The 10,703-nt window shown below is 43.8% G+C and overlaps 2 protein-coding genes across 3 annotated transcripts in view; both read right to left on the reverse strand.

The window, feature by feature from the left end:
- LOC119460684 (ADAM 17-like protease) overlaps window positions 1-3,086 on the reverse strand; it is a 31,814-nt gene extending 28,728 nt beyond the window's left edge. The window contains exons 1-5 of the mRNA XM_037721730.2: window positions 2,852-3,086; window positions 2,499-2,640; window positions 2,288-2,421; window positions 1,589-1,781; window positions 345-588 (exon numbers count right to left, since the gene is read on the reverse strand). Of these exons, the coding sequence (XP_037577658.1) occupies window positions 345-588; window positions 1,589-1,781; window positions 2,288-2,421; window positions 2,499-2,640; window positions 2,852-2,918 (780 nt within the window). The 5' untranslated portion in view covers window positions 2,919-3,086. The remainder of the gene's footprint in view (window positions 1-344; window positions 589-1,588; window positions 1,782-2,287; window positions 2,422-2,498; window positions 2,641-2,851) is intronic.
- Window positions 3,087-4,146: 1,060 nt separating this feature from the next.
- Window positions 4,147-10,356, reverse strand: LOC119460691 (MICOS complex subunit MIC27-like). Of its 2 annotated transcripts, none has more exons than XM_037721740.2 (9): window positions 10,200-10,356; window positions 9,670-9,806; window positions 9,198-9,323; window positions 8,871-8,925; window positions 8,692-8,787; window positions 6,162-6,308; window positions 5,371-5,507; window positions 5,195-5,232; window positions 4,147-4,234 (listed from the first exon to the last, which is right to left on the reverse strand). In XM_037721740.2, the coding sequence occupies exons 2-8, from the start codon at window positions 9,775-9,777 to the stop codon at window positions 5,221-5,223; spliced, it is 681 nt and encodes a 226-aa protein (XP_037577668.1). In that variant the 5' UTR covers window positions 9,778-9,806; window positions 10,200-10,356; the 3' UTR covers window positions 4,147-4,234; window positions 5,195-5,220. The 2 variants fall into 2 exon arrangements, with proteins under 2 accessions (XP_037577668.1, XP_037577670.1); XM_037721742.2 differs by having other exon boundaries at window positions 5,419-5,507; window positions 10,200-10,355.
- Window positions 10,357-10,703: the final 347 nt, after the last annotated feature.

A 10,703-nucleotide genomic window follows, 5' to 3' on the forward strand; every position in this document is an offset into this window, starting at 1 on the left:
CTTCTGCATCTTGTTTAATTCGACCTGGCGGATAATTCGATCAATTTCGTCAATCCCGTCAGGGTAGCATTAGCAGAAGTACATAAAGTCTTCCTAATATTCCTTGCACTCATGACAGCAAACCACATGAAAATTACAAAATGATACGCACAAGTGTTCACAGCCCACAGCTATTGGTGAAATGAGCTGATGTGTATGACCCGTCACTGGAGAGCAAAGCAAAGCAAAGTGTGGCGTACGAGCAGGCTTCATCCTTGGCAATATTGGTACAAACCGGCAGGAAAGGTACAGCTTGGGCTTGCTCTTTAAAGGGTTAAGGATTGATAAAGTTCAGGGACACTCACCAAGAAATTAATGGTGCTCTTGAGGTTACGGCCCCCCATGTTTTCATAGAAACGGTGGTCAGCCACCAGGAGAAGAGAACAGCGAGTCTGCACAGGTTCCCAGTGGTAGGGTTCCATAGCCTGTCGCTTTTGGACATGAGACGTGATGCTGCTTCCATCATTCCAGTGGCTCAAGTTCTCAGACAGGTCGCCGGTAACCTCCGTGGCATTTCCATTCTCCTTGACATAGCCACAGTACTTGGTTCTGCATTCCAGTCAAGCGAATTTATTAGTAATACGCATAAACAAGGCATAACAACCTAACATAAAGTCTGGTGTGGTTTCAAGGTTTCCTTGAGAGAGCCTTCACTTCGCAGCAAGCCTTACAATCTGTTAGAGAGTATTGAAGCAAGCTTTCTTTGGCCTCTTATCTCTTTTATTGAGAAAGGTTATTTTGAACCCTCAAACATATCGCCAGGTACTACTGAACTCAATCCTACTAGCAAATACTGTTTCAGCAATGTCAAGTTTCCTTTCTTCAGTGGTTAAGTAACAAACTAGGATGTCACACTTCAAGTCCATGATACGCAGCTAAATTTATTGATAGTGCTGAACAATCTAAAGCAACACTTGGGCCATGCAAGGTGCTGTGATTCACGGCTTCAGAATAGCTTTTAGCACTTGAGGTTCATGTGCCTAAAGCATGGCATTTTTGCATTTCACCAATCGGAATGCGGCAGCCAAAGCTAGGGTTCAAACTCGTGACTGTAGGCACAGAAGCAGAATGATGCAGTTACTGGGCAGAAATATACTGTTGTATCTGTGAAAGACTTTCTTCGAAGAAATTTTTCAGGAATCACTAGGTTATTTACTTGATGCCAGTGCTAAGGGACAGGACATGAGACAAAGGCGGCACAACACGGCACTGAACTAACATTAGCCTTCAAAAAGACCTGCTCTGCTGCATATGTATGCTACCTGTATTGCCTTGCATTCTTAAATTATATATTTCTTATTTGCACCTTTACCTACACTGTATGGATAATGTTCCCAATATTTATTTAGATGCATGTCAGAATGAAGCTTCAGTTGCTAGTTCAGTAGTTTTTTAGCCTTTGCCTTGTGTCCCATTTCATAGCGCTGGTATAGCATGATAAATCAACAAACCCAATGCAATGTGTTAGCCACCAGATCGGCAAAGTCTGCAAACAATGTTGTGATTAGGTGTAAATAAAAGTAAATTCAGAGAAGAAAAAATTACTCACAAAGACTGGGCTCCCTGTGTTGGATCCCAGGAGTACTTGACATCAGATGCTCGGTACACAATCATTGTGTCATTGTGGTCATTGGGTATATGCCTCCACGACGGTTCAACAACATATATGTCGTCCTTGAGACGTATTGACGCTGTCATAACGCCTTCATCAATGTGCGCGCTCACATTAGAGACAAGTTCCCCTGCAGAGAACGATGCAGAATGTAAGAATGAGAGAAATAGATGTTTAAAGTTTAAATTTGAATTTCAACTAATAGATTTTCTTAACATTAACAAACACATTGAAGACCTCATCTATCTGAGTACTTCTTTTAGGGCTTACAAAGAGTGCATTATGGAGTGGTTGCTACATAACAATAACTAGTATATGTATTCAGTGCAAGTGCCGTCAGGTGTTACACGATGTTATTCAATGCGTGTTTTCATATTGTTAAATTGACCCTGCTTTATGTTCGCTGTGTCATTAAGTATCTTTGCTGCTGTCTGTCAAATGCTACGACTGATTGTAGGGGGATGGCCTTGTCAGGCAGTTTTTTGCCAATCTCCTAAAGTGTACTGTACAACTGCTACGCTTTGAATGAAACATCACTTCACATGTGCGCCTTACACCTCGGCATAGTGAGCAGCAAGATAATTGACTATGCAATATTCCAGTGCACAAGGAGCCCAGGAAAAAATGGTGGCTTACCAAACACTCGGCCTTCAAAGAACTGATTTTGGTCGACCCATACAGGTCTCTTGTTGCCAGAACCATCCACTGTGTATGCTTTAAAGTGGGCTGACAACAAGCCTTTGGTCGGGTTCAGGATGAGCCGAAAATCCCTAATCGGCAACGAAAACGGTTATCCATCGAAGACAGCAAACATAGCTAATACATGCTTTCACAACAACACACGTACCTGCCATGGGCTCTGAAGCTTACTTCTTTGATTGTGTTGAATTTATGCTTGCTTGGCTGCGTGCCTCGCTTTGTTATGGAATGACTCAGATCGGTAACCTTTAAAGTTTCAAAATATTTGAGCTGATCGTAGATGTTGGCGGCTGCAAAAGAATGTCAGATGTCAGTGCTTGGCTTAAAAAAGGAATATGTGGTCTTGAACAAAACAGTACAAAGAAAACAGGCAGCTATCACAAGGAAAGCAAACAGCCTCCAACTAGAGTGTGAAAAAACGAGCTTGATCCAGAGTCGGACACGAGTCTGATCTGCGCCTCGTCCAAGAAACTGCCGTGGGCTTCTATTACTGCTACTTACCATGACTTGAAGTCACTATAATTAAGTAACATATCACAGGTAATGACTTCCATGGGGAGACGATCATGCTTCTTGCAGTTTCGGTCAAGAAGCACGAAAGTAGGCACTCCCAGGAAGTTTACATTTTCGGGGGGGAGAAATTACCGGAAGTTCCGGCTGTGCTAGTAACATGTAGATAGATGTTCGAGCAACCTCTTCGATAAATACTTTGCAATGGCAAATACCATTACACTTCAGCATTTTTGTTTGTTTCTTCTGCCTATTTGCGCTTTATTTTTACCAACTTCAAGTTATAGGGGTACTACAAGTATGTTTTCAGCAACGCGCAGATACGTTCATATTGCTATCGACAGATGGCAACACCTGACCACCTGACTTGCGTGTGGTACGCGTGGGGTTTGGTAGGCAACGCATATTAACGCGACAGAGCCAAGACAGAGCGTTAACGGCCCCAGGGGAGAAAATTATATTCAGGTATATGTATATGCCACGCCTTGCTATATGACCTGCGGCATATGTGGGTTATATTGCTACACCATCCTATCACTAAAGTTGCTTATACCTTGTCTTACATACTTGACAAAGTTATTCCTCGGAATTTTGACAATGACAGTCCACAAACGTCATGAAACAAAACAACGACAGCGCATGCCTTTTATGTTAAATTTTGTCACACTGAAATATTAGAGGTGCGAAACAATAACAGAAATCTGAAAATGATTTTTTTTTTTTTGGGGGGGGGGGGGGGGGGGTGCTGTGCACTACCTCCGGGATCGGCCCACGCAAGAGGCCGCGTTTTTACCAGAAAGCTCACCTTCGTACATAGCGTTCGCCGCCAGCGCCACTGGGAAGCGTGAGCAGCAGTCAGAGATCATTGAATACTATCGCGTTTCACTCTTAAAGACAAAGTAGCGGCTTTTCACAGCGGCCAAATACCGAATCAGGAAGTATTCGCACTTACAGCAATGCTGAGAAGTTACTGCTTTTGAAAATTGTTTTCCAATAACTCCATGGCGGCTACTAAAGTAGCGACTTTTCAATATCCTTACACCCAGCTAAGTTATCAATAATTCATGTTTGTTTACAAAGCACCACTTGACTGGCCTCGCTGCATTATTGCAGCACTGCAGCTGGTCAGATATTACTTGTACACTATATTGATGATAAATTAAATCATCATGACCGGTTTCGTCTAGGCCAGTTCTCACCTTAATTAAAGCAAAACAACAGTTGTAAGGTTACTGTGGTTTCAACTACAGCCAACCCAATGATAAAAACAAAGAACACTACACCAATCAAACATTTAGGTGACATTTATTGCGTTGGCCTAAATTTCTTGCACAGGTTAGCACTTGTTCATCCTACTGGCTTGGAAGGCCGCACCTGTGCATAAAAAGAATGGAAGGAAATGATTAAAAGCACTGTAATAGCAGGTGAAAACAAAGCAGCCATCACAGGAAGCATGGCATGGCTTCACAAGTGATTTACACCCGTATTCCCAAACGATCCTCGACTCGAACCTCTGCCTCCACTCCACCGAGTAGAGTTACTGTATAGGCTCCCTTTAGAGGGAGCCCATACAACAGTAACTCTACCGCCGAGTTGAGCACAGAGCCTTGACTGAAGAAGACGCTACACTTTTCAAGAATTTCTGTGGATGATCATGAAGTGCAGTGACCGCTTCTGTAGAGGGTTGGCGCGGCTATCTACTTTCTTGTGTTGAGGTGGAATGTTGAGTGGAGGAACGTTCTGGAATGCGGGAGTTATCCTTTCAGAACAGTTCCTTGAAGCCAATTTCACCTTTCCCACAATATGGCTGCAACACACCGAAGTAGACTCACAGCTCCGATGATTGGCTGACATATTAGTAGACAATTCCGTACCTATTATATTGTAATGACACAGTATGACAGCACTGTACAGTTTTCGATGCCCACAAAATAAAGTGGCTGGCTGTATACAACAGACTGCCAACTTCATGTATGATGTGGAATATGTGGGTTTGCCTCCCACCTGTGGCAAGTTGTCTTTTCATACTGTATTATTACAATGTAATAGGTACTACATCGTCTAATATGCCAGCCAGCCATATTAGAGCTGCGAGTCTACTTCAGTGTGTGGTGGCCATATCATGGACAAGGGTGTCTTTTCATTCACTTTCATTTCCCTTTTACTTATTACTTAAACATTTCAATGAAGAATAACAATTTCCCCTATGCTCTCTAGCTGAATTGTTTGTTTTCCTCATACAGTTGTAACTACTTTTCCCCAATGTAATACACAGCTTGAGCTATGTTAAATGATTGAGCTATGTTAAATGAAAGGATGGAAACTCATACTTGCCTGAAGTGTTTAGACAGGCAACGATACTACGAGCTCTTCTGCAAAAGACAAACAGAAAGGAAGCCAATGGTTACTACAAGCAAAAAACTCCCCGATCACTTACAACACTTACACAGAATTTGCGGCCTACAATAAACAAAATGCAGCAACTGTGAAGTGGAGAACACAGTATTTACCGATTCAGGATCGGCCAGCCTGAAACCATAATACTGAACGTCACTCACTTGCTGGCCCACTTGGTCAATCGTCTTCGCAGAGAAGTCGGGCAACTTTGGAAGCTGCACTTTCGAAAACAGGTCGTTTAGGTCATGGCCTGCGTTGGCAGTTAAAAAAAGAAAAAAATGTTACTACGAGAGCATATAAATGCAGACATAATACGAATGAATGGGCCACCACTGATCAATGCACACAACCACCTATCAGAAGCAGTGTTTTCAAATTGGCACATTAAAGACAAAAAGGAATAGAAATAAATAAAGGAGGCCAACAGCCATAAATGCAGCCAGTGTCATGGCAACCCACTCTTAAGAATGTGAAACAGGTTACTGGCCAAAAGCATGGGCTACACTACTTCACAAGCACTAAGAAATGGATAGCACTGATGTGTTAAGCCGAGCCCCTACAAAAAAAAAAAAAAAGACATTGTCTTTTATCCACTCCTCTCACTTATTTTTTGAAAATCAATTTCCCATTTTGTTTACGATACTACACCTATGTCATGCTTTCATTCCTGTAACCAGCTGCTAGCCTTTTGTCGCCTATTTTACGTGATACCACTAGTGGATACGAAGAAGGGACACCTCCCCCTCACCTTTTCAATGATCCACCCCTGAGTAGATCTGGCATGTTACTGCATACCAGTCATACTTATGAACCTGCTGATTACATGAACTGGGTCCTCTCGATTATATTTACATTTTTGCAGTGCACACGACCTGTTCAACGACTCGTTCATAGTTTAGCTTGCCTGTGGCCTGCTTCACAGCAGCAGCAGCATGGTCACGAGCAACAACCAGGTAATCCTGAGAGAACTTCTTGGCTTCCTTGGGATAGCAGGCTGCAGCAGCCGCAGTAGCTCCCACACTTCCATAGATCAGCTTCTTGAACATTCCTCCTTGGAAAAGAAAACACAGCCCATCAAAACAAATATATACCTCAACTGTGCTCACATTACGTCTGCTACTGAGAACAAACATAAAATGAGTTATTCTGTACCATTCGCTCTAAATTGTCACTGTGGAGGTCAAAATAGATGCATTCTAAATGAAACGTTCTGTACACAATCAGCATTCGTATGACTACACCATGGAGTAAGATAGACAGGAGCGCCGACTCCGTCGCCGCGCAACGCATTCGCTCGGGAGAAACCGTGCAACGCAAATTATACATCGCATAGCGCCATCTGTCGAGGCACGTGTAAAACACTCAACAGCTTGCTACCATGTGCGCATGCGCTGAGTGGCGGAGACCGGCGGCGGGCGGCGCAGAATGGGCAGCGCGGCACCCGCAGAGCGTGCCGTCTGCAACAAACCTGGACCCTCGGCCGTCTCAATTTGACAGCAATCAAACACAAAAATATATGCTCACAAATAATAAAAGCGCAAATAAACACGCGGTAGTGCTTTTATGCATGCATACGAAACATTTTTAGATGCCTTTAGAGGAAACAGATGATAAATGATACTGTACAAAAAGACACAACAGAAGTACTTGTTTTTCACTCCTACGTGTGCGCGGAAGCGAAGGTGCGAATTTTCGACTTCGTCGCTTTGTTTACCGTGTCTGCAGTATGTTTATTCATGCCTGACGAAACAATGTATCTTGACACTTGTGCGTGAAGAGACTGAGCAACAGGACAGTGTTTTGTTCCCGGCTGTAAATCTGGTTATGGTAAAGGACGCGAGAAGTTTTCGCTCTTCGCATCGCCATCTGATCTTCAACTACTGCACCAGTGGCGTCAAAAAATTCCTGAAATAAGCGAGCGCTTAAAGCAACTGGACAAAATTTGTGCGCGATACTTCGAGAAGGAGCTTATTTTTGATAGTTACTTCAGCAAAGACAAAGGCGATGTCCTACTAGATGTAAAGAAAGTGCCTCGACTTCGAAGCGGAGCCGTTCCTTCAATTTGTTTAGGGAAGCCTGGCGTAGCTCAATGATGCTGAATGCCAGGAGGAGCCAGAAGACGCCAATGCGGAAGCACGAGAGAAGCCCAATTTAAATTTGTCTACAACTACACACAGTGCAGGTGCCTTTCCTTGTCCAGAGACAATGCCGTAATTTAGAGAGAGAGAAAGGGAAAGAAAGACAAGGAGGTTAGCCAGTGCAAATACCAGCTGGCTACCCTGTAAATTCTCAGCCTTGCCTTCGAGATGATTCCCCCAGTTAAGCAGACACATAATCAGAGCTTCTCTTGTGAAATAATGAGCAGGAAACACTGGCAGGAATTCCTAATTATTATGTTTAATGAGAATGTGGCGATTCTGCTCGCAAGAGCACCGGGCGACACGAAAAGCACCGCGAGAAACGAAGAAGCAAGCGAAGCATCTTAGCACTTGATGTGTGCTCAGATAAAAAAGAGTGATAAACGTCAGCTTTTCCATAAAAACTTCTTTTCGTTGTCGTCCGTCATTGCTTGAGACCACCCGAACTGCCTGTTATATCGCCTTACCATTTGCTATAGTTTTTCTTTCCGTCTTAGTTTCCGTAATTTGTTTATTTTCTGTTCCTGTGCCTTGTAATGTTCCATGTAGGCCACCTGACAAATGCCCTGCATTTGGCCTGTATAAAATAAATTAAATAAAATGATACATGACTTGTTTCTCCTGCTAACATCACTCCGTGAACCGCAAGAGCTATGCGCGCTACAGGCGTCAGGGCGTGCGCGGAAGCAGCTGACAAGCAGGTGCCGCGAGAGAGTCCCCCGCACCTTTGCTCCTCTCCGCTGCAGAGTTTTTCTTCATTCGTAGTGCCGTCTGGCGAACACGCTGTGAAGCAGGAGCCGGCGTTGCAGAATGTGTCCCTTCCAGACGAGCGGAGTCGGCACTCCTGTCTTATCTTACTCCGTGGACTACACAATCAGTTTTCGTATGACGAGCACATCATAAATCCCTGTTAAGTGCCGACCATCCCAAAAGCCAGAAAAGGCAAAGCAGGGCCAGTATTTTGTAGCGATGCCTTTTTTGATGCTATAACCTTTTGGTGCTTTTCATGCTCATGAGTGGACATGTCCGACACTCTGCCTGGGGTGGAGTATCGCTTGTCCACTAGTGGACGCTTAACGCATGGAACGGTATTAGCATCGCAAAAAGGCATCGCTACAAAATGCCAGCCCAGATCCTCTACTAGTGTGATAACATAGCAAATACTCAAAGAACACTTGTTGTCATCTTTGTTCCCTCAGCTGTGCAATTTGTAGATCCAGCAGAGCACCACACAGAAAGCGTAACCTAAGTATTATCAAATGTCACAATCATTCCTCTGAGAATTATTATGCTTACCCCTGGCGCCAAGAACGATTCCTGTAAGACCTCCCAAGGATATGGCCATGGCCCTTGAAACCATGTTTTCCTCCCTTGTTACATACTCATAGCTTGCTGAAATGAAAAAGTCAACATCAAGAACTTCAGCAATCAAGTTACTCAAATGTCTTATGCAAATCAAAGAGACAGAGACTCACATTTTGAATGCTCAATGGCAGTTGTGTACAGATCCCCAACCCTTTCACCTGCTGACTGTAAGAAAAAAAAAATCTTTTAGAGACCATCAATTCAAGTTCCTGCATGCAAGTTTTGCAGAAGATGCTGTGCTTACACAAATATGTGGCTGAAAAAAACATGTTCACATAAGCCTCCGTGAGTGCGATTGCAATTAACATGACTGTCAACTGTGGTAATTTGAACAAAACAATAATTACATATGCCATGCCTTGACAGAGCTTTATGTATCGACATAATGAAAACACCACAGGATAAATCCATTAACAAATGTGTCCATGGGGCCTTACCTCAACTGCACTGTAGTATGGGCTCAGGCTTGTCCTCACATAATGAACCGCATTTTCAACTTGACCAGGAGGCTCTTCTACAAGTTCGTACTCAACATTTTCCGAGGGACAGCTGTAGAGCGGCAACTGCAAAACAGGCCACGAAAAGGTTTGCAGTCATTCGTGCCTTGCACATATCAGCAGGGCCAACTTAACCTCAACCCATAGTTCTTTACATTGTTACACTTACACTATTGCCTACTTCAATCATAATTATATATTGATAGAGAAAGTGGGTCCTGGGCAGTCAATAAGTGGAAACCACAGAATAATGGCACGCGTACGCGTAGTGAAGCATGCGTACGAACAAGATTGCGCGAACTGACTTAATGTGAAAATCGGTAAACGGTACGAGAGTGACGACAGCTTGACATGCGAAAGGGGGAACGCCTTTGTCACATATGTACAGTGGCGATTAAAGCGCGGTGTGTACCTCGCTGGGTTTCTTCAACTTCTTGCCTCGGCAGCACGGCCTGCAAGCCGGCTTCTTCTCCTCGGCGGGCGCTGCCGCTTGAGCGTGAACTTTGGGCGCGACGTCCATGATTTTACGAGCCTTGGCCGTCCATGAATCTGCGCAGTAGACCGTATATGCTGTTGGCAAGTGGTAAACACACGTTTTCAAGGGCAAACGGACAACCCGGCTGTTTCACATTTAGTTTAGTTTTAGATATTCATCAACCGGCTTTTTAACTCGGCAACATCAGCTTATAGAAGTTAATATCGACAATTGGCATATATACAAAATGAAAGACTGATCAACTAGAATGCTAATAACAAACCGATGTTGCACTGCAGACAACGTGCACAGACGACTTCGAATAGATCAATTATTTCTCTGGTCAAAGGATATAGAAGAAGAAATGGTTTATTGCAACTAAGACTGACGTGCAATAAATACAGACAAGAAGAATAAAAGTGAAAGGATAGCAGCAGTTTGAAATACAGCGCAGCGAGCACACTTACCCGCAGCCCGACGCAGAAGCTGCTGGTCCGAAGCGGCCCGGAAGGAAACTGAAAATTCTCGTGGTGTCGATAACGCTAGCGTACGTGGTCACGCGCTTCCAGGAGCGCTTTCGGTTTTCTGCGATCCCAGTATGTCATCTAGTTTGTATGAAACCGTACCTAGTAGCGACCCCGATCGCACTACGAAAAACTTCACTTCAAACCTATGACCTGCGACTTTATGCTGGGCGCATGGGTCACGCAACACATGATTTTTCTGCGGTAAATTAACCGCTCCGTCTGTGCACCGCACCTCGCACGTCAGGCGCGTGTTGGTAAACATAACCTTATTTCCCCCTTTCACGCATAGACAGACAGACAAAGAACTTTTATTTTGGTCCTGAGATGAGCCCACTCAACATCCAGAGACCGACATTCGTTCATGCCCTCCTCTATTTCGTTTTTTTTTTTTTTTTTTTTTTTTTTTTTAGCATTAGGAGTGTCAAAGAAAAAAAAAAATGTTTG

The sequence above is a fragment of the Dermacentor silvarum genome, chromosome 8 (genome assembly GCF_013339745.2).
Source record: "Dermacentor silvarum isolate Dsil-2018 chromosome 8, BIME_Dsil_1.4, whole genome shotgun sequence".
Taxonomy (NCBI): Eukaryota; Metazoa; Arthropoda; class Arachnida; order Ixodida; family Ixodidae; genus Dermacentor; species Dermacentor silvarum.